Source organism: Accipiter gentilis, chromosome 25, assembly GCF_929443795.1.
Source record: "Accipiter gentilis chromosome 25, bAccGen1.1, whole genome shotgun sequence".
Lineage (NCBI taxonomy): Eukaryota > Metazoa > Chordata > Aves > Accipitriformes > Accipitridae > Astur > Astur gentilis.
This window is the reverse complement of record NC_064904.1, coordinates 9,488,651-9,509,557: the sequence shown is the minus strand read 5'-3', so window position 1 is coordinate 9,509,557 and position 20,907 is coordinate 9,488,651. Positions and strand designations below refer to the sequence as shown.

The window sequence follows — 20,907 nt, the reverse complement described above, 5'->3', positions numbered from 1 at the left end:
CCCCGCGGGGCTGCCGCTTCCCGAGGGGGGGGCCGCGGGAGCACGGGGCGGCGGCGGCACCGCCGAGCGCCCGGGGAGCGGAGGTGGCGGCGGCGGAGCCGAAGCGGCTCTGCGGGAGGGGGCCCCGGGCGGGAATCGGAGCCGCCGGCAGCGAGCGGTGCAGCCCCGCAGACGCGCGCCCCACGCACCCCCCTCCGACGGAGGCCGTTTATCGCAAAACACGCCGATTTCACGGGCGGCAGCTTCGTCGGCCCTGCCGAAGTCGCTGCGGAACGCAGCCGGGGGATTGGAATTGGCGAGAAGCGGGATGCCGCGTTGCCGTGCCTTCGAAAAGTCTCAGGTTAGCTCGCTCAGAAGAGCAAACGCTGGCAGTCTCTCTTGCTAGAAGGCTATTAGGTCGAAAGAGCGATACACTGGCTAAAGCACGGAATTGTAATTGTTTCCGGACAAAAACCTCACCAAAACCCTCCTCCACCAAAACCGGCCCGTCCGGGCAGCGAACGCAACTTTATCGGAGAGGGAATCCATCAGCCTGGTGACCCACGGCCAGCTCAGGGCTGCTTTCTGCCACACGCGTACCGGCCCAGCAGGGGAAGGCGCCGCCGGGGTGCCGGCCTCGGCCCTCTCGCCCGCCTCCTGCCCGTGTCGGCACCGGGCGCTGCCGTGCAGAAAGTCCGGCGGGTTGGCTTAGGGCAAAGGCAGATGCGGATTATCCGCTTCGCATTTAGGCCACACACAGTTAACTCTCCTCACCCAGTGGCCTGAAACACCAGCCCAACGGGTTGATTCAACTTTTCTATTTACCTTTACGCTACGGGGTTAGAGGTTAAAGCAACGGTCTGCCTCTCCGCCTGGTTTGCTTCGGTTTCTGCCGTAGTATCTTCGATGGCATAGCCAGCCCGAGAGACCGTGGACGTATAGGTTACAGGCTGATCCCAGAACAGCTCTTTCAGTAGCTGAATTTCCTTTGTTGCTTTTTAACCTTAATAGCTCTTTAATTACTGGCCTTATTTTCAAACCAAGTCTACATCTGTGTCATATTAATGAATATTCATCGTCACTGGAGAGCTATTAAATGCGTTTTTACCTGTGTTTCTGAGGGAATAGATGCCAGCTGAGTGTAGTATTATCTAATTTCAGCCTGTCCTCAGCACCATAATAATATCAAAACCTATTAGAGAAGACTCACAGATACATAAAAATAATAATGATTGATTATTTGCTTTATAGTAGCACTTAAGGATTCCTGCCAAGACCACGGCTCTGCTGTGCAAGGCTTCTTGCAGACCAAGGCGCAAGAGGTGGCCTCGCCTGGTAGAGCTGACACCTTGAATGGGAAACACAGCAAAGTGCTGCTGCAAGGATGTAGCAGAGGAGTACCTGGTCATTTGGGTGTCCTTTAGTTCCTTGGAGGGTTTGTGCAAACAAGAGAGGGGAGAGGAGGTGACGGGGGAAGAGATGGAAGGTGAGGGTGAGGGAGACAAGGATCAACCCTTGCCAGAAAAGCTGAAAAGACCACACAGAACTGGAGTCTTCCCTGGTCCTTGGCACCAGTATCCCCTGCTAGGATCCTCAGGGTGGATCCAGCATCATCTCTCACTGGATGCCGCTGGTGCCTCAGGCACTGGAGATGCTCCAGTGTCTGCTTGTAGCTTACAGTGCTGTGATCTTCTGAGGAAACAGGGCGAGAGTGAGGCTTAATTAAATAAAGTCCATTTGAAAAGAAGGAAGCAGTTCTTTAGTATTTTTACAACGGGTCTGTACTGGAGGAAGAAATTTTCCTGCACCAGTCCAGTGAGGACACTGGCATGAGGTAAAGAGTCCAAGACCCTCAGCTGGGATCTCAGCGTGGGGGCACTATAGATAGGAAGCGAATCCTATAGATGGATCAAAGAGGAGAAGGACAGATGGAGCGCGGACATCAGTGTGGCGATGTATCCAGAGCGGAAGAGAGGGGATGTGTGGAAAGCAGCATTGCTGAGAGAAGGAGGGCATGGAGCTAAAGAGGAAGGAGGATAGGCAGAAGTTCAGTATTAGAGCAAAACAGCCTGCTAGCAGGGCAAGCCCACCAGTACAGACTGGGTCTAAAGACAGACAGTCTTCAGACTAGTACAGGCTGGAAAAGTTGAGATGCCAGCTATGTTCCTAGGCACTGGCACTTCATCGCCCCCATTAGAGCAGCCCCTGGCACTAGCACTCTCCTGACTATTCCTGGTACGATCTGGGAGTCAAGACGTGCCGGAGACCGTTCCTGATACGCAGGTTGCACATGATCACCACATTTTGAAGGATGAGAGAACTCAATAGACACGGCTGTTCTGTACCAGTCCACCTCAGTGCCAGGGAAAGGTCTGGGGCATATTTCCTTCATTAATATAGATGTCACCTAAGTGTTTTGAAGTGAGAAGGGGAAACAGTACCAGTCCTTGAGAAGAGGGAGAGGTCCTGCTCTCGAGTGCTCTCTTGCTCCTAGGAGCACTGGGGGCCTGTGCTGGCTGAACCAGAAGGAGGATCAAAAGATGCTTTGTTCTGAGGGTGCAAAACCATTGGAGAAGTTCAGAGCAGAGCTCGTGTGTGTTGGAGGCCCTGGGAGCGAGCAAAGAAGTGCCAAATGTAGAGAGAGCAAACTCCCATCGGGCAGAAATCTAGGTGCTCACCGCAGTGGAAGGCGGATGATAGCTTTGACCATGTCCACTCTGGAGCCTGCTGAGATAGTGGAGCTAGACAAGGCCGGGAGACACTTCAGGTCTTGAATGGGAAATACCCGAGTCAGCACTTCCCGTTTCATTAAACACCCATCACTACTGATTCACTCGCTACCTCGCATGGACCTGTGCACGGGCACACGTGGGCATGGTGAGCAGGGCAGTGCTTGCCACCAAACATTTCACATGGAGGTCTTACATGAGAAGGGAAGGCATTGTAAAAACTTTGCTGAGCTTGCTAGCTTTGACCTCTTTACTTCATTTTATTTTCCACTTTTGGAACCTCCCTGACTCGCAGTACCTGCAGCTGAGTCTACAGCAAGAAACAGAGCTCACAGGGAGTAAAACAGAGTAAAGGCCCCCCCTTCGACTTCAGTGTCACCCAGGTGCAGCCTCGAAACCTTATCACAAAACAGACAGGCAGTGATTAATTACAAATAATGTCATCAGGACTCCTGCAGAGCAGACCAAAGTATTGGCATGGGCAAGAAGATGGAGAAACTTTAAACTGATCCTACTGAGATGCTGGCAGGATTGTAGTGTCCCACGGAGGCAGTTCCCCCTCCCCACCGGTGCCTCCCTTGTCTCCGATACCACTGAAGGAATGAAGAAGAGCAGGCACACTGCCTCAGTGAGGAAATGTTATTCCTCCTCTGAAAGTGCTTCTTTTATCCTTAAGTCCAGGAGAACACAAAAGATGTTGTAATTTGGGGGGGAAATTGACAGGAGACACAACAGCCGTGCCAGACCCATCCCATCCCATCGCAACCCATGCCATCCCTCCCTTGTCACGCAGCAGAAGGAAGTTTCCGCCTGACTTTATTGCCTTTGCTGGCATGTGAGCGCTGTGTGGAGGAGATGCGTTGGGTATGTGTTCTGGACACCTGCTTTGTGATTGTCTTGTCTCAATAGCAGATGTTGTTACATTCAGGGAAGGTCTCCTGTTGCAGCTCTCATCGTATAACCAGATTGAGTGCAAATGCATCTATGGTTAACCTGTGTGCTTGCACTAGGCCCACCATGTCCTAGGAGCACCAGGTTTTCTGAAGATACGGTGATTAGATGTACTGCACACCCCTAGCACAGCACTCTAAAGCTGCTGTGGTTAAAGAAAGCAACTAGGAGCTGGCCATGGCTAGACAGATGAGCCTGAAAGGGAATGAAATATCCCAGTTCCTGCTCTGCATACTTGGCTCCAGCAATACAGGACAGTATCTTATGCTTTCTTACCTACATTCATTCTCCTAGAGGCTATAGATGGAGCTGAAGGCTGTCCACTGTTCAGAAGTTATCAGGCTGTGCTGTAATTGCAATGACTGCGATTGAATCCTGTGCTTCTGAGCTTCTCCTGGCTTCCTGCAAGGGCTAGGAGGAGATTTCTCTCATGCAAAATTATGATTATTTTTCCCACTTCCCTGCTGGCACTGCTAGCTGGGTTCCTCCTTGGAAATGTAGGTGAGTCTGTACATGAGGTGTAGATGCAAAATTGGGAGTCTCCTGTGCTCCAGACTAGCTGGGGTGAGAAAGCATCCCCTTCTCCCACGCCAGCGGTGAAGGAATTTGCCTTCCTCTGAAAGTCAGAGGCTCCTCTGGGTGTATTTCCACCAAGTGGTTCTCTCCTGACCCAAAAGCGCAGCAGCGTTTTCCCTGTTTCTTGTCTATGACGCTGATCTAAAATGGGTAAGATCAAGCTCTTGGGTTAGCATAAAAAACCTGGGGAGAAATCCGGCAGGGGGGAACTCCTGACTCTGAGCACATACATGAAAGACCTGGGCATCAATCCAGAAGAGGGAGGCAAAGAGTTTATAGGTCTAGGAGGGCTATTAAAGAAACCTGCAGCAGCCATCAGTCAGAACAGGAGGAAGACTTAGACACCTCTAATAAGGACTCTCGGGAATGAGTGTCACCGTCGGTGCCCTCACCTTTGGGGGCAGCTGCTTTCTTACCTTCCCTCCTGCCAGCTGAGCTTCTGGCTGCCTCCAGACAGTTTCTCTCTGTCTGCAAGTGTGCACATCTGGGGCAGGGTGAAAGCAAGAGGAGCTGCTGGAGGGCAGGCTCATACCTGCAGGGTGCAGGGCAGGAGCCGTACTGAGCAGCCTGGCTTTGCAGTTCCATCTCACCTAGGGAAACCTTTTTGCATCCAGCCCCCAGGCATGCCACACAGGGCTGTGCTGGGCCCCGCCTGGGTGGCACCCAGGGAAAAATCACCCCACCAGCCATTTCCAGATTTTGCTTTGCTTTGCCCAAGAGCCAGGAAAAGGATAAGAAGAAAATTAGCTGCATGTATCATACTTTCCTACAAGCAGCTGGGAAGAGCACTTGGGAGACAGACCTTGCTCTGCTTTTTTGCCTTACCAGCCACAATCCCTAGCAGAGTGCTTGGGGCAGATAATGACTGCTTGCCCCAGAAGCGAAATAACATGTTTCTCTTCCATAGAATAAGGAGAAACTGTCCTTTTCTGTGGTGTCCAAGAAAGCTGCAGCCCCCAGGTCTCTTCATAGCTCATGGCAGGTACAGCTATGTCTCCCTAGGCACTTCTGGCCTGAAGTTTCTCAATAGGGTTTGGCAGAGCCTGTGCTGGCACCTGCTTGGCATACAGGGTTTCCTGAACCTGCTCCTTTTTTTGGTGGACAAGGGATCACCCCCTGGCTGGGGGTGCAAGATGAAACAGCGAGAACACTGCAGGATGTTTACACAACATCACAGGGCATCATCTACTCCTGTGGTATGATGCCCTGAAGGAGCCAGGACAGCTCGTCTCCTAGGAGAAGGAGCTGTCAAGGCTCAGGAAAGCTGCTCCTGTTGGGTGGATGGACAAGGAGAGCTTGCCATCTGCTGGAAAGCAATCAGCACTGACAGGCAACAGTCTGGCAAGAGCTCTTGGGTGTAGGTAGGAACAGAAGAAGGGCCTGTGTCAGCAGTCCCTGGAGAGCTGGATGGCATTTGGGCTTGCAGAGAGAGCAGGAAGAGCATCCTCTGAGGGAAAGAAGCACCAATCTCGAGCAGATGAGGTATGACAAAATTCACTGCAGGGTTTTAATGCGCTACCACTTCCCTTGAGCCCTCCCTGGAGGTGCCCATCCCCATCACAGAGGTAGCAGAAGGGAATAAGTGTTTGTGCAATTAATGCATCTTGACTTATTCATTAGTAGAGCAGAGCAGAGACTTGACATGGTGGTGTCTCGCATCTCCACAGCAGGGTTTGCCAGCACGTCTGTCAAGCTGTCTGTATGCTGTTCACAGCTTCCCCCACCACTCCCTGCACTGCTGAGATAGTTCCCTCCCTTTGGCATATTCTCAGGCTTCAGCCTTTTGTTATGCCACCAGCACATCTAGCTCAACTGGCATCGAGCATCGTGCTCCCAACCACATCAGCTTTCAGGAACACATGACCAGCTGGACAGTCCTCAGTTTTCTCAATCAGATTTTATTAATGTCTAGGAGGATATAAGCAGATCTCCAGCACAAGGCATCGAAGAGCTGGTCTACCAACAGATAGACTAAACCTTCCCTAGCAATACAAATATTGGCTACAAGTCATATTAATACACTGTATGACATTGCTTATGTTATCAAAAGCCACATCAACCTTATCAGCCTGTTATCCCACTGCTGCACTGAGGGAGGTGATGCACAACAGTAGCAGAACCAGGGAAAGCTCTGGGGCATTACTCTCCTGGCGTGGAAACTACCACGGGAACTTGTCCACGTACAGACCAGGTTCTTGCCATTTTAATTCAAAAAGGTAAGAAATAACAGTAGCAGCACCAAATGTCTTGAATTCCCTGTATTTCAGGGCCCAAACTCATATTAAATATCCACCTATTTCTAGAAGGTGGCATTTTCACATGATCATTTTTTCCCTAGTGCAGCCAGGCTGCAAGCCTGCATGCAGCAAGGAATTTTGGCACAGCTGCAGAAAAAGGGGATGAAGGACCTTCTCCCGCCTCTGGCTCAAGTTGCACAGGTGTTTCTTCAGCAGCAATATAATTTTAAGCAGCATTTGGTTCCAGGCACTTACTTCCAACCCTGTTGTACCTACTAGACCATCTGGTCCAAGCGTTCATGTAGCTTTGTGATGAGCCAGATGGGGGAAAATGAACCACATTAAAATGAACCCAGCAAGACCCTCCCCAAAAGAAGAGCATCTCAGGAGAATGAGCACGGGCTATGGGGAGTGGTAGGAGGAAGCAGGAAAGCCCCTTTCCACAGCATGAATTGGGAATCTACACTCTGAAAAATATTGGAAGTAGGAGAGACTGAAGAAAAATGAGGCAGAAGCAACAGGGAAAAGTAGTGGCCATAGTCTCGGATTTTTGTTTCAGATTGCTCCTATCAATTATTCTTCTCATTTAGAGGAAGGATGGGAAAATTGCTTTGACCAAGAGAATAGCTCTAAACCTCTCTTCCCAAGTTCAGCCCAAATCTTGAGCTCTACTATGAAATTCTCTGAACAAGGGCTTACTTAGCCCACATTGTGTTGTAAATCAAGTTAGTGGAAACTATCAGCTGGGAATTGGGTTCAGGTTTGCGTGCAGCTCCAGGGACACTCCAGTGAAAGGATGTTCTTTTCCAAGTCTGGTCAGAACCAAATAATCCCCCAGGAAAATAACAGGCTTTGCAATTCCAGGTACGCTTCCAGATCGAAGATGCTCAAACATGTCTAGAGAGACTCTCCTAAGGTTTTCTTCAGTAAATGATGAGGAAGACTAGGAAGAATTTCAGTCTAGTAATCCTCTACAGGGGCCTGCAAAATCTAGCCTTCGATTAGTGTGCAGATCTTCACAGTCAGAAGAAATGCTAGCACTACTACTGTGTCATGCTCCTTTCCTGAGTAGTCACGAGTCATGCCTGGCAGCCTCTTGCAGGGCTCCTTGGCTTTAATTTACACATTACTCCATCTAGTGGCCTAAAGGTTACAGCATCCAAGAGTTTAAAACTCTGCCCTGGTACCAGCTGGAATTCAAACCTCTGCAGCAGTTTTGCCATCACCACTTTTGCCTCCATCTGTTAAGAAGCAAACTCATCGTCAGTGACAGCAAACACAGCTTGGACTGCAGCTACTTAAAGTCAGAGTATTATGTCATGCTGCTTTGTCAATATAGAGATTTAAAAGTTAAATGTTACTGTTAATGCAGCTGACTGAGTTTGGGCAGGAAGAACGGAGTTGCCTGGGGCTCCCTGGATTTGAAGACAACTGACAGGCACTAAGATCGGTCCTTGTGTTTATGCATTAACCCCATTTTGGAAATCAGAGTGTACAACTAAGCACTTTAATCCGAAGATTTTGAGCACTGGTGCTTAGATGAACTTGCAGCATAGACCCAAAGAGCTGGCCTCCTACTGTCCTTCTGAAACGCTCTCTGCCATGCTTGTATACTTTATTAAATTGTTTCTCCCATCCATGCAGCCCCCTCCTCACCTTCTCAGTGCCAGTCCTGGCTTGTGCCCTTCTGCCAGCTGATCTTTTCCTTGCCTTGACTCTGCCAGCTGCAGCCACGGGATCGTCCCTAAGGGCCCCTGCACACCCCTGTGTGTCTGACCTCGGCTGGCAAAGGGATGTTGACCGCGATTCCCACCAAGGGGTTTGCATTCAAGCAGGGTGACCCAGGACGGTTCAGAGGGAGAACAGCCTGCTGCCCTCTCCCCTGCAGGCACCTTGGCTGCACGTGTGCAGGGGTGACATGGGACCAGTTTGGTACATGTATGTCCGCTCACGCGATAGCATTTGAGAGGCATGCCCTGCCGTGGGCATGGTGGGGATCTTCCCTCTAGAGGGAAGAGGGTCAGTGCACCATCAGCATGGCCTTTGGTCCCTCACCACCAGCCATGGCCAGCACACCCTGAGCTGGGGCAGTGCTCGCTAATGAAGTGTCCTTCCAGGCCTCTGCTTACCTGTGCAAACACCTGCCCGATGCAGGACCGGGGTCCCAGAGAGAATGGAAAATAGCAGTAATACGGCCTGCAAAGAGAAATGTTCAAAACTGTCACTCTGACAGCTTGGTTGTAAAGAAACAAGCAAGTACTTCTTCATGGCAGCAAGAAAATGGTCTAACCACGACCTCACCTAGCTGACTTGTTAAGACAATCTCCAAATTAACATTTTCTTGCTCCACAGCAGCAACACAGCTCTGCAGCAAGTTTCCTCATCATCTCCACTTACTATATGGCTCAGCTGACAGAGCTGTTTTGATGCATGCAAACCTTATTTCCAAGCTGAATGTCAAGTGTACTCTAAATGCTCTCCAGCCTGTCATGAAGACTTAACGATCCACCCAATTATTGCTCCTTTGGGCAGCTCCAAATCATGTGAATGAGGGGGCGTCTGGTTCAGGAGACCAGACAAACTCTAGGCTGAAGGAAAACCCCTGACTCATGAAGTAGTTAGATGTAGGGATCAGCACCAACTGTTTGGGTCACTGGTCCCTCCTGTTGCACTCCTACCTACTGATTAGACTTAGGCTGCCTGCCCACGTGGCTGAACAGCATCTTCTGTCCCTCGGCCCCTTGTCCCCTCTCTAATGTGAAGACACTTCAAGCATCCTGGGGCCAGGGCTGCCACGCATTAAAGGTTTAGATTGCACTAAGGCAAATATTCAGCCTGGTTTTGGCCCAAAGCTTTGACCTCAATATAAACATTAAACAACATTACTACTGGTCTTTTTTATAAGGTATCATGGGGACTAAAGAACTTCTGAACAACAGGTGCACATTATTGCTCTCTATTTGCATTTGGATAAGGATTTAGCGTTACTCATACTTGAATGGAAAAATAGTTTCAGTCTACTTTTTTTCCCCTTGAAATCTTCCTGTAATGGTTCCTTATTACATATTTAATAACCTGGGAGTACAAAGAAACTCACTTAGGTGCATCTTTGCTAAATCGGTCTGGATTGAAAGTGAGTGGATCCTTGAAATACCTTTCCATCCTTCCCATTATATAAGTGCTGAACTGTCAAGAGAGAGTTTATTTGCATTAGTCAGGAGCAGCACACTGAAAACGCCTCTTTGCTGTCACAGGTACAAAACCATAACTGCCTTCCCCCAGGCAAAAACAATCCAGAGTCCCAATTCATACCCCAGTTTTGGCCAAAATTTCAGACAGGCCAGTAGAAAAGTGCTCAGGGAGGATTTTGGCTCTCTGATACACAGATCCATTACGTTTGGATCGACTGCAACAGCTAAAAGCTGCTGATGGTGGATGGGACTCACAACGAGCGTCGTGTTTGCAGGAATTCTGATGCCACTGATGATGTGCTCCTCCTCCATCCGGCGTACCGTCCCTGGGACAGGCGGGTACAGCCGCAGCGATTCCTTCAAAACCTGCGTCAGCGAAAAGCACAAAAGGTCAGTTAGTTAATATAGCGTAGGAAGCAGAAATAAAATTAATTACCTCCCTCTGGCCTTTCACTTCGGCTAAATGGGAGCTTTTGACTTGCGGAACAGATGCTGGTGTATCTGCCTTGGACTCCTGTGGGCAAAATACATGGCTAAGTCAGCTCCTTCAGGCCTGGTTCTTTCTTACAACTGGTAAAATACAGAGAAAAAGAAGCAAAAACCACAAGAGATCCTATGTGTTGAACAGATCTAACACCTCAAGTCAGGTCAACAACTAAGTGCAAAATTACTGGGAAGCAAATTCAAAGGGAATATCCAAGGGTGAAATCTCATGCTCCCAATATGCTGTTCTTGGCACCAGCTGCCATGAGGATGGATGGTTGCTCCCACCTCATTCCCACTCTCAGCACTGCGCTCCCACTCCTGCCTTTGTCCTGCTTCTGCTGCTCAGGGAGCTGAGCCAGGTCAGAGCACCAAAATGACAAAAAACAACCTGGCAAGGGAAAATGAATAGGGAACGGTGAGAAAAAATGGAATGAGACCATTTCTTTTGGTGGCAGTGAGCTGTAAGAATGGCTTATTTCATCAAAGTGAAACCTAATTAACAGTGCACGTTAGCATTGCACTGCAAGTGCAATTAGCAGCATGTATGCACGAGTGGATTAATGAAAAAGAAGCATGGACAAAAGGATTCAGAATTGCCCAAGTGACAGGAGAGGAGTCCCGTGGTCTCTGATACTCCAGTGATGGACTGGCTCTGACCAAGGGTGACTGTGATTTTGGTTGCACAGATCCAAGCTTGTTCTGTTAAATAAACGGTTTGCTTTGAGAGGCTCTCATGTGATCTGTCTTAAAACTGAAAGGCTTAGATACCTTATCCTAATTGGAGTGGTATAATTGTGATGGTGTTTGCAGAAGGCTAAGGAAACCCGCTGATTTCTGTAATCACACAGAGACGCCTTTTCCTTGTGAGAAATACAGCTTTGAAATCTATCCGCTGTCAAAGCACAGCGATTTGTGGGATGGGATATGGCAAACAGTAAAATACCAACACGAACCTCAGCAGGGTAGTTTAAGAGAAAAGCGATTGTGGCAGACTACTAAAAACACAGGGAAATTTAAGCAGGAGAATAAGTGCCAGGACTGTGATTCAGTCTCTTCTGAGGGCTACTGGTGTCCCCCATCGTGTAAAAAAGGGTACGCACACAAACACTGGTGAGTAGCCAAGCCCTGGCTTTGCAGTTCATCACCAACTGGCATTTCTATACACAGGACCAAACTCCTTCCCTACGCTGCCCCCCCCAGGTGACTGAAGAGGGTTTCAAGGCTGAATAATAAAAAATTGAAATTACAAAAAAACTATTTTTGAATGCCTTCTAATCCCACTGAATTTATGGCACATGGTGAGATCATAGCTGGAAATGCTTTAACAATAATCCAACAAAAATAGACCTGTGCGTTTGGGAAGTGCGTGGGATTCACACACAGGTTGGGCTCGAAGTTGCAAACCCTCCTTAAAATGTGGCTATGGTTTCAGCTTAAACAGGTAGGGATTAAGCAACTCCTCTCTAGCTCCCAGCTTGGTAATAATTAAGCAAAGCAGTGAAGGAATCATGTGGGATTTTGGAAAGAAATTTGAGGAGCATTCTTCCCAACAAGGATGGGCTGCTGCAAATGGCTCACGGTACCTGCTTGCTGACTTTCTGGGGACAAACACCATCAGGATCAAATACTAGCATTGGTCTTAAAATTTTAAAAGCGTGAGGCTCCTCCACAACATGGCAGAGGTGCTACCAAACAGCTCTGACTGGTATTTTACCTCACTCTACAGTACCTGCGATAAGTAGGTGAGTTTGCCAAGATCCTCATAGTCGATGTCTCTCTTGGCACCAAGAACTTCATCCACTTCAGCCTGAACCCTGCAGTTAAATTAAAAAATGTTAGCTGCAGACGCCCATTTCTTGCTAGGCAAGTTGACAAATTACATTTTTTACTTTCCAGACACTGAGTTGGACTTTGACTCCCATCCCAAGGCAAAATGCCTACTGATTCCCAGCCAGCCTGCCTGAACTTGTGCCTCGTATCAGGATGGAGCAACGTGCTTACAGTGCAGCCGAATCAAGTAGGATTCGGGACCAGTATGTATAAGGGCTTTGAAAAAAATCATCTAGATGGAATTGAAATAATTCATCTTAAGGTTGTTTTAAATTTTAGATATATTGGGACTATGAAACTATTCATTGCGGAAGGGGGGCTAGAATTTATTGCAAATTGATCCTAGCTTTTTAATAATCCTTATAATTAAGTTCACATTGAAATTAACAGCAAGCTGGGTTTGCAAATTGGAGTGCACGTACCTTTCCAGTATTTCAGGATGCTGACCCAGTGCCATTACTGTAAATGACAACTGATTGGCAGTGGTTTCATGCCCTAACAACACAAAAAATTGGTTTAAAGGTTAGGATGAAATAACAACATGATACAAAGACAGTCTACTAGTGTGATTGTGAACAGGAAACTTTAAACATCAGGGCCCAAATATTTTATTTCAAGTATGCTAGAAATTAAAGGAAACACTAAAAGGGATGTAAATTCTACGTAAGGAGCTTTCAAGAATGACAAGAACAAGACATAGCTGGTAAAGATATGAGCCACCTTGCTCAACTCAAAGCTGCAGTGGCTGCGTATGGCACCTAGTGGTCATGAGCTCCCTAACAGAAGGACCAGTGAGGTTCAGTATTTGCCTTGTCATATTATAGGGGACACGGTTCTGCCGAGAAGTGAGGATTTACTGGTTTTGAGGGAAAACAGGGCTTCTAGCTGCCCTTCTTTGAAATAACTGCTTTATGTGGATAGTTTTATTTTTTTCATGGCTAAGCATACGTATTATTTTAAAGGCTTACAGAAAACAAGACCTCTGCAAAGAGGTATTTGTTGCAACGTCTTTGTTGCGAAAGAAGTGTGTTTTAACCTCTCCTTCTTAGGAACCTAAATCCTACTGACTTGCAAGATTATCTTTCTACGTTGTTTACCTCACATACCATGTCAGCCCCTGCTTTATCTCATACGCTTGCCAGTGCCCTCTCCTGCCAAGCTCTTACAGCAAGAATGGCATTTGCTCATGTGGGTGAGGTCACGGGAAGACACGTGGAATATGTTAAAGATGCCTTCAGTGGGGTTTAGCAGGATCTGGGAGGAAGGGCCAGAACCCCAGGAGGAATAGCCTTGCACCCCAGCAGGCAGCGCTGCCCTCTGCACCGCAGGCTGGAAACCACTGGCCTGGCATGATTTGCTGTGTTGATTGACTGAAGGAGGATAACGTATCATTTGCCTATGAGAAAACTAAGAGTTCTCTTCAGACCTTGCCCAGCTGGTCCTAGGCCAGCGTAATACTGCTGTCTTCCAAGTGACTCCTGGTTACAGCAGCACCACACAGAGTGAGCAAGGACATTAATCACGACCCTGTAGACAGCCCAAGAATGAGTACAGCTTCCCACATGACATATCCAAGCATTAAAATAGCTACCAACCTGCAACAAAGAAAGTGATAAAGTTATCCAGAATGTTTTCATCATCTCTGGTTTCCTCCAGAGCTGTCAAGAGAGAAAAGGAAACGAGATTAGAAAACACTCTCAGGCCCCAGCTGGAACAGCCAGAATGCTCTGCCCTGTTTTGAACATTTTGTCTGAGGCGGCATCGGGAGGGGATGCTGAGTGGGCAACTCAGCGGTGACTTGCAACCAGTATTTGATCCAACACAAAGAAACATGGAATTTTCAAAGCAACTCTCACTATCTTCAGTGTGAAAAAGACATTAAAAGAGGATCAAAGTTCAGATCCCCAAAACAATCCTCCCCAAATCTCATGGCAAAACATGTCACAGAGAAATTCACTCAAACAGCAATGTGTCCCCTACCGTCTCCCTTCAGTATCTGCGTGAGAATATCCAGTGTGGCTTCCTTCCCATTCTGAATGGCCTCTCTCCTCTGGTCAATGCATTCCTTCCCCACACGCCGCAGCAGCCTCACACTCTCCTTGACCTCCTTTACCAGCTTCTGTTTCCCTGGCACGTACTGAACATAGAATTTCTTCAGTCATTTTATTCCTTTTGCTGGTAAAAAATATTGCCAGTGTTATTTTTCAAGCGAGCACCTTGTTTTCTGCTAAATGACATTTGTCACAAAAACATCTGCTCTCCATGGAACAAAGTGAAGATCCTTAAAGGTGAGGGTTTGGGCTGAAATGAGAAACATTTCAATCTGTGCATGCTGATGTTCTGCCTTGTCAGAGCTGATGTTTTGGGCACCGTGAGCAAAATTCATCACCTCTCCACAGAAAGAAACTCCAGCATGCAATACAGAATCTCATGTCTGGGCCCAAAAAGGGAAACAGGAGCTCTAAAAACCTGAACTACAGCTTTCATGAGAAACTGTGGAATGATTTTTAACTTTAATATTTCATATTACATCTATAATTTCCTAGTATATGAATTTGGGTCAATAAAAGTTCAAATTTCTTCTATCTTGAGTGAAGGCTGCCAAACTTCTTGGACAAATAGCAAAAATCTCAATTTTTGCTGTGATAGGTGTGAAAGTGTAAAACACATGCAGGGGGGAAGAGAAGGCAGAAAGACATAATGGAAGCATTAGATATTAATGTTAATTTTGCACGTGTTTTAAAGTACTAATGAATTTTATCTTAATGCACGTTGGATGGAAAGAGCTGCTGCTGGCTTTCCCCTTTGTATATTGGCCTTACACAGCTCCAGCCCCCTAACTCATGGAGGAGCAGAGGCTCCAGTCAGAGAGGAGGAAAGGACTGAAGTGAGGAGCATACAGACCTGCATGAGGGGGATGCGCTTCTTGGTCATCCCCTCCAAAACCACAGTCACAGCGCGTGGGAAAGGTGTCTGGTCATCGCTCAGTGCATTTAATTCCAAGCCAAAGGCTACCTGAGGAGCAGGAAAGAAAAAGGCAACTCGCTGCGTCCTCCTGGCTCCCTGGGGCTGGGGTGAAAGAGCAGAACAGCCTCACACCACCACCTTTTCCCCTAAAAATACCTCAAGCTAGATCCTGCCTTGCAGGAGGCTGCCAGGGAAGGGCAATATCTACATTATGCTTCCTCCTTATTGGGGGGATTAATAATTTACTATTACTCTCCATTCATCCCAACCTGTTTTGCACAGAGAAAGGAAAAGCCAGCAGAAGGCAGACTTCACGCTGACACGTAATGGTAATAATACAACATCCACACATGAACGAGCACTGGTGTGCCCCTTCAGCCGTGGAGGGGTGGGAGGTATGAGGCTGTAATGGTTTTTGCAAAGGGTGCCCATCCTCCAGGCTACACCTGTGCTGTGCAGACCCTTCCCTAACTGCCCCTTCCTATGGCTCAGCCCAAATGGCAGTGGCACAACGAGTCCTTCAGCTCTTCCGGCACTGCTGGGCAAAGGTCTTGCTCCCCGGCTCCAGCTCCTGATCCCATCCTGCTGCCAATACCCGTTACTTCCATTCCTTCCTGCCAGTTGCAGAGGAAACAAGCAAGAGGACAGCTGGTACCTTTGCGATGATATCCATAGTCACCCGGTTCATCATCGACAGCATGCTAAACTCTTTTTTTCCATCTGCCTTTTCCTCTAGCTTCTCCATCAGCTCCTCTGCTTTTTCATTAAAAGTTTCCATCAGACCCATCAGGTAGCTGAACAATCAATAAAAACGAGTGATGGGGGCTCTGGAGAGGACATATTTGCTCAGGCAAAATTACCTTCATTATTTTCCACAGAAAATTGTAAAGATTTTTTTGTTTTGTTTATAATAAATTTGCTTTAATACTTTAAAAAGTGAACAGATATAATGGCTAAATTCTTCTAGCAGCCCTGCTCCATCCTGCCATGTAAACAACGGCTGTCATGGCAAAGGACTTTGACCTGTGCATGCCAAAGCAAATGGACTTTATCTTCAGACCCTAAATAAAATGCGTCAAGGCACACCCGAGCAAACCAGACCAACCCCCTGCTTAACAATCACACCCATAGGGAATCACTCGGGTGAATGATGAGGCTTGCCCACATCAAATCCCCAAGGTCTGTTTTCTGGCAGGATAAGGCAGCCATCACCACACTCCTGGATACGCAACCCTGGGACCCTTCTGCCATCGCTGAGCTCATACGCGTGTCACTGCCCCATGGGAAGTCCGGTCAAAGTGTACTTGTCATGGAAATGGTGCATTGGACTCCAAGTAAAAAGCGATTTCGGCACTAAATGATTTTTTTCTCTTTCTAAATATCAAGTAATGGATCAATGACAGGAAGAATCGTGCAAATACAGTAGAAATAACAGCCAGATCACTCCAGAGATATTTGCCTTACGTTCGGCTGAAAGCTGGATCCATTATCTTCCGCTGCTTGTGCCAATGTTCATGGTTGCAAACCGTTACCAAGCCATTTCCTAGACACCTAGCATTTAGGAAAACAACGAAAGGAACAGTTTTCAGCAAGGGAGCCAGCCAAACTCCATGTAGTCACAAAGATAACTCTTCCACATCTACTTTCTTGTATTTTTCCCACATGTAGGGAGCACTGTGCTGCTTTGAGTACACTGTTGTTGCATCACTTTGGACAACAACTGCACTGCAGATGTTTTGCCTGCCTGGTAGGTGTGGACTGCTGAGTCCAATAAGATGCTGGTCCAAAACAGCTGTTATGCAAATAATTAATATCATAACTGGACTATTATATTTTTAAAAGCTTCAGGTTAACAGAAGAAAAAAAAACCTTTTTTGTTATTGAATTTAGGAGCTGGAAATGCCCGTGCATTAAGGAAAAATTCGGTGCTCTAAAATCTAAGTAAGAAGTTTCATGATGGTCTTGACCAAACTATTCTGAGACTAACTGAACATCCACGGGCAGGGTGGGGGGGGAACAATCAAGGTAGAAAAATATCCAACATAAATGTCTTCCCAGTCAGGGAGGAGATTGACTTGACACATAATTTAACAGGTACATGCTGCTTATATATGTCTGGAATTAGTCATTAAACCCCACACTAAGGTAAATGGTCCGAGTCGAAGCGAGCGTCATGCCTGTGATGTTATTAATCTTTCACTTATTTTCAGATCACAATGGCTTCAGACGGGTTTTGCCTACCTCTCACCAAATATGTTGAACATACGACCATATACCAGCCGATCCTTTGGGTACTGTGGTGACATCAAGAACTCCTAAAATCAAAGCTCAGGTCAGTGAATAGTGAGTGCAATCTATTTCCCAGACAAAACATAAAAAGCCACTCATACATTTGCTCTTTTCCTCCTGTAGCAATATTCTGAAGACTAGATGAATTATTTGGTGTGCCCCGATTCCCCAGTTCCCGTGCTGCTAGCTTGTTTTGCACGCCTCCAGCACTTTTTGTCCAATGACCCAAAATCTCACTCTGTGGTTATTGCAAAGACTTAGAGGAAGAAATTCAGTCCCTTGCGCCTCGCTTATTTGAGATATTAAGCTCTTGCAGAGAGTCTACTTTTCAGAAATGGTGGATGCTCGCTCTATCTGCTGTTTAAATAATGGTAACCAAGTAAATCAACTGATCAAGGAAGAAAATAAATCAGGACAGTCTGGAGAGCAGAGCACCTCACCATCCTAAGCCAGCCAGAGCCGCCCTCTCCGCAGGCACAGGCTGGCTGCACCGTGCTGCCCTGAACACCAGGCACCACCTCTCTCTTTCTGGAGGGATGGGCCAATCCCCACTATCGATATGGCTTTACTTTGCAGTACCTTCACTCCTTCAGGACTCAGAATCATTACTGAGACTCTGTGAAAGGCATTCACCCGTACAATAGGTCCATATTTCTCTGCCCTACAAGAAGAGAAGGGAAAAACAAACAAACCCAAACAGGAGAATTAGGGTACAAACCACCAACATGTAACAGTTCAGACCTAATAACCTCAAAGGACCAAAGCAGCATGTACTGGGAACTACTGCAGTCTTCAGCAAATAAAGGCATTAAGAGAAAGATCAATGCTCTCTCTTTAGCTCTTCTACCGACCTTCTGAATGATGCTAAATATGTAATTCAGGGCCTCTGTGCCTTGATTTCCCAATTTGTGCTACAGGGCTACCCCATTCAATGTTATTGATGTGTCTCAACTTACCACTGCAGGAAGAGATCATGAATAAACTCCTGTTTCCTCATCATTCTCCACAAGATTGGCAGATGTCCAAATAAAAAGCTGCAGAAAATGAAGGTTAAGAGTGTCGAGAGGATGCCAATATAGAGTTTTGTATGGATCACAATCCCTGTGGCTCAGTGACGCAACACAAGTGTTGCTCATGTTTTCCTCCTTGTAAGGAAAGATAAAAGTAGCAAGGGCTTGTTTGGGGATATATAACTATGTGACACTATCATCTGAAAACATGTATTTGCAAAGAAATCCCTTTTGCCCGTTTCTTGCTATTAGATCTTTAATATGAAGCTAACCTTTGAAGAGGTGACCTCCTCCTGTCACAGGTGAGCCATTCACGCAGTAAAAATGACACAAAGCCACCAGGACTCACTTTTCAGCCTGTCCTGCACAAGTCTCCTTTAGAGAGGTGCTGCGTTAGTTCTGATAAAATAAAGCAATCCAGGAAATCAAGGTCGTTAATGTAACCCTGTCATCATGTGGCCATAAGACCTTAGACAAAGCTTGAGGTTTTTATAAGATCCTGTTGTACTTCATCCCAAACTAAGGCTTTCTTAAGCTTTTCTCAAAGGGAAAGAGCCAAGGGCAAAGGGAAAGTCGTGCATCTGGGACAGAATAACACCTGGAAAAGATACAGGCTGTGGACTGGCAGGCTGGGGAGCAGATCTGGTGACCACAACCTGAGGGCTGGTCCCAGTAGGCAGCAAGCTGGCCACAAACCATGCTTTGCTTCTGGTGCCGCTCTTCTTCAGTTTACCAGATACAGTCTCAGCTGAGAAGCGTTTGGATTTGGATGAAACCCATTTCAGGGTAATTTGGGTTGGCAAGGACCTCTGGAGGCCACCGGTCCAGTCCCCTGCTCCAGGCCAGTCAACGTCAGAGCTACAGTACGTGGCTCAGGGCTTCACCCAGTCCCTGTGCCAGCATTTGAGTACCCTCATGCTGAAGGTGTTTTGCCTTATACCTAACTGGGATTTCCCCTTAGGCAACTCGTGCCCATTGCCCTTTGTCCTTCATTTTGCAACTCCAGGGAGAGTCTGGCCCCGTCTTCTCACAACCACCCATTAGGGAGCTGAAAACAGCCAGTGGATCCCCTCCACCCTTCAGCAGACGCTTTTCCTCCCAAAGCAAGCCCAGCTCTCAGCCTCCTGGGCATCCTGGCTGACCCCATGTGTCAATGTCCTTCTTGTACTGGGGAGGCCACCACCACCCACAGCACCCAGCTTTACCTTTTTTTTTTTTTTTTTTTTTTAAGTAAATGACTTTTCAGAGCTGGAAGTCTTTGATTTTCCTTACCTTGGACATTTAGGAGTGGAAGTGTTTGCGCAACAGGTACCGAAATGGGGGTTTTGGACTGTCCCTGGCGATTTACACTTTTGCAAAGGTATCAAGTGCCGTGGGCTCGCATGACGTACAAGCCTCCACCTAGACATACCAGTACTAGAAACCTTCCTGGGCGGGATCCTAGGCTGATGATCAGTCAACATCAAGCCTCAAACCCTGAAGAAGGGACAGAAAAGCAGCCACAGGGTTCCTCAAGCTGCCATTACTCTAGGGTGTTACTTCACACCTAGAAAGGAACCTAAGGACAAGTTCAGGTATGACAAGATCCATCCTCTCTCTCAGCTTAGCATCTGGCCCCGATTACAGAAGCAGGCTGAGACTTGGAGTTAGGCAGCCAAGCTTAGTGTCCCTGCAGAACTGCCCGTGTAAGAGAGTGCCGGTGTGGGGTCTCTTCCCGAGGCGCGTTACGGAGGGCACGCGCACCCAGAGGTGAGCTTGAATGGGAAGCCCGCACGCTCCTGCGAGAACCGTGTCTCCTTGTGACAGCGCTGCCACTGCCTCGCTGGCGGCTTTCCCACTGCCCTTTACCACCTGTGACCTTTTTTTTTTTGGCGGAAACCAACCACCTAGCTCATGAGGGAGAGCAGGGAAGGAGCCCGGTGGAGTTAGTGTCAGCGCGCCCGCTGGAGCTGTGCGGGTCCCGAGCAGAGACCGTGCGGGTCCCGAGCAGAGACCCCCCTCCTGCACGGCCGCCGCTGCCTTGTCGGGTCCCTCCGTGCCATCCTAAGCCAACGCGCGGCCCAGACGGGCAACTCCGAACCGCTCGCTCCTTCCACGCTGCCGCGGCCGCCCGCAGCGACCGGCCGGGGCGACGCCGGTCAGCGCATCCCACCCCGGCGGCCCAAGCCAGCCCGGCGGCGCTTGCAGAGCCGGGCGGCGGCACCCCCGGCCGTGCCCGGAGGCGGCAGCCCTTCCCGGGAAGCGGGCGCCCTTCCAAGCCGGCGGCACCTCCTCGCCGTCGCCCTCGCCTTCGCCCACGCCGGCCAGGTCCCGGCCCGTGCCGGCAGGTCGCCCCGCAGAGACGCGGCCTGGAGCGCTTCGTTTTCCGCTCCGGCGTTTTCTCGGGGCTCCGGCCCGGCAGCGGGAGCCGCTCCGCCCGGCCACGGGAACGGAATCGCTCTGCGGCCGCCTGACGGCCCCGGGCCGCGTCCCCCCCGCCCCCCGCCGACCCCGCCCGGCCCGCCCCTCACCTCTCCCGCGGGGCGCCGGGGATGTGGTCGTGCTTCGCGTGGATGTATTTCACGTAGCAGCAGTACAGGCCGAAGGCCAGGAGGGCGAGCGCCGCCAGGAGCACCCCCGCGGCCCCCACCGCCTCCATCGTCCCCGGGCGGGCGGGCGGGCG

At 48.6% G+C, this 20,907-nt stretch overlaps 1 protein-coding gene across 3 annotated transcripts; it reads right to left on the bottom strand.

The window, feature by feature from the left end:
• Window positions 1–96: 96 nt before the first annotated feature.
• On the bottom strand, window positions 97–20,907 carry LOC126050700 (cholesterol 24-hydroxylase). Of its 3 annotated transcripts, none has more exons than XM_049828935.1 (15): window positions 20,756–20,907; window positions 18,192–18,269; window positions 17,815–17,896; window positions 17,188–17,261; window positions 16,411–16,497; window positions 15,602–15,740; window positions 14,884–14,994; window positions 13,960–14,116; window positions 13,575–13,637; window positions 12,402–12,474; window positions 11,879–11,963; window positions 9,919–10,029; window positions 9,570–9,658; window positions 8,602–8,668; window positions 97–1,671 (listed from the first exon to the last, which is right to left on the bottom strand). In XM_049828935.1, the coding sequence occupies exons 1-15, from the start codon at window positions 20,881–20,883 to the stop codon at window positions 1,654–1,656; spliced, it is 1,362 nt and encodes a 453-aa protein (XP_049684892.1). In that variant the 5' UTR covers window positions 20,884–20,907; the 3' UTR covers window positions 97–1,653. The 3 variants fall into 3 exon arrangements, with proteins under 3 accessions (XP_049684892.1, XP_049684891.1, XP_049684893.1); XM_049828934.1 differs by lacking the exon at window positions 97–1,671 and adding an exon at window positions 5,819–7,713; XM_049828936.1 differs by lacking the exons at window positions 97–1,671; window positions 20,756–20,907 and adding exons at window positions 5,819–7,713; window positions 18,518–18,610.

Bases quoted from the DNA above. Each gene is read 5' to 3' on its own strand.
- LOC126050700 (XM_049828934.1), bottom strand. From the start codon at position 20,883: ATGGAGGCGGTGGGGGCCGCGGGGGTGCTCCTGGCGGCGCTCGCCCTC. The intron at 14,117-14,883 runs GTCTGTATGCTC...TTCTATGTTCAG, and splicing joins AGCGCATCCCCCTCATGCAG to TACGTGCCAGGGAAACAGAA. The intron at 12,475-13,574 runs GTTGGTAGCTAT...TTGTGTTGTTAG, and splicing joins TATCACTTTCTTTGTTGCAG to GGCATGAAACCACTGCCAAT.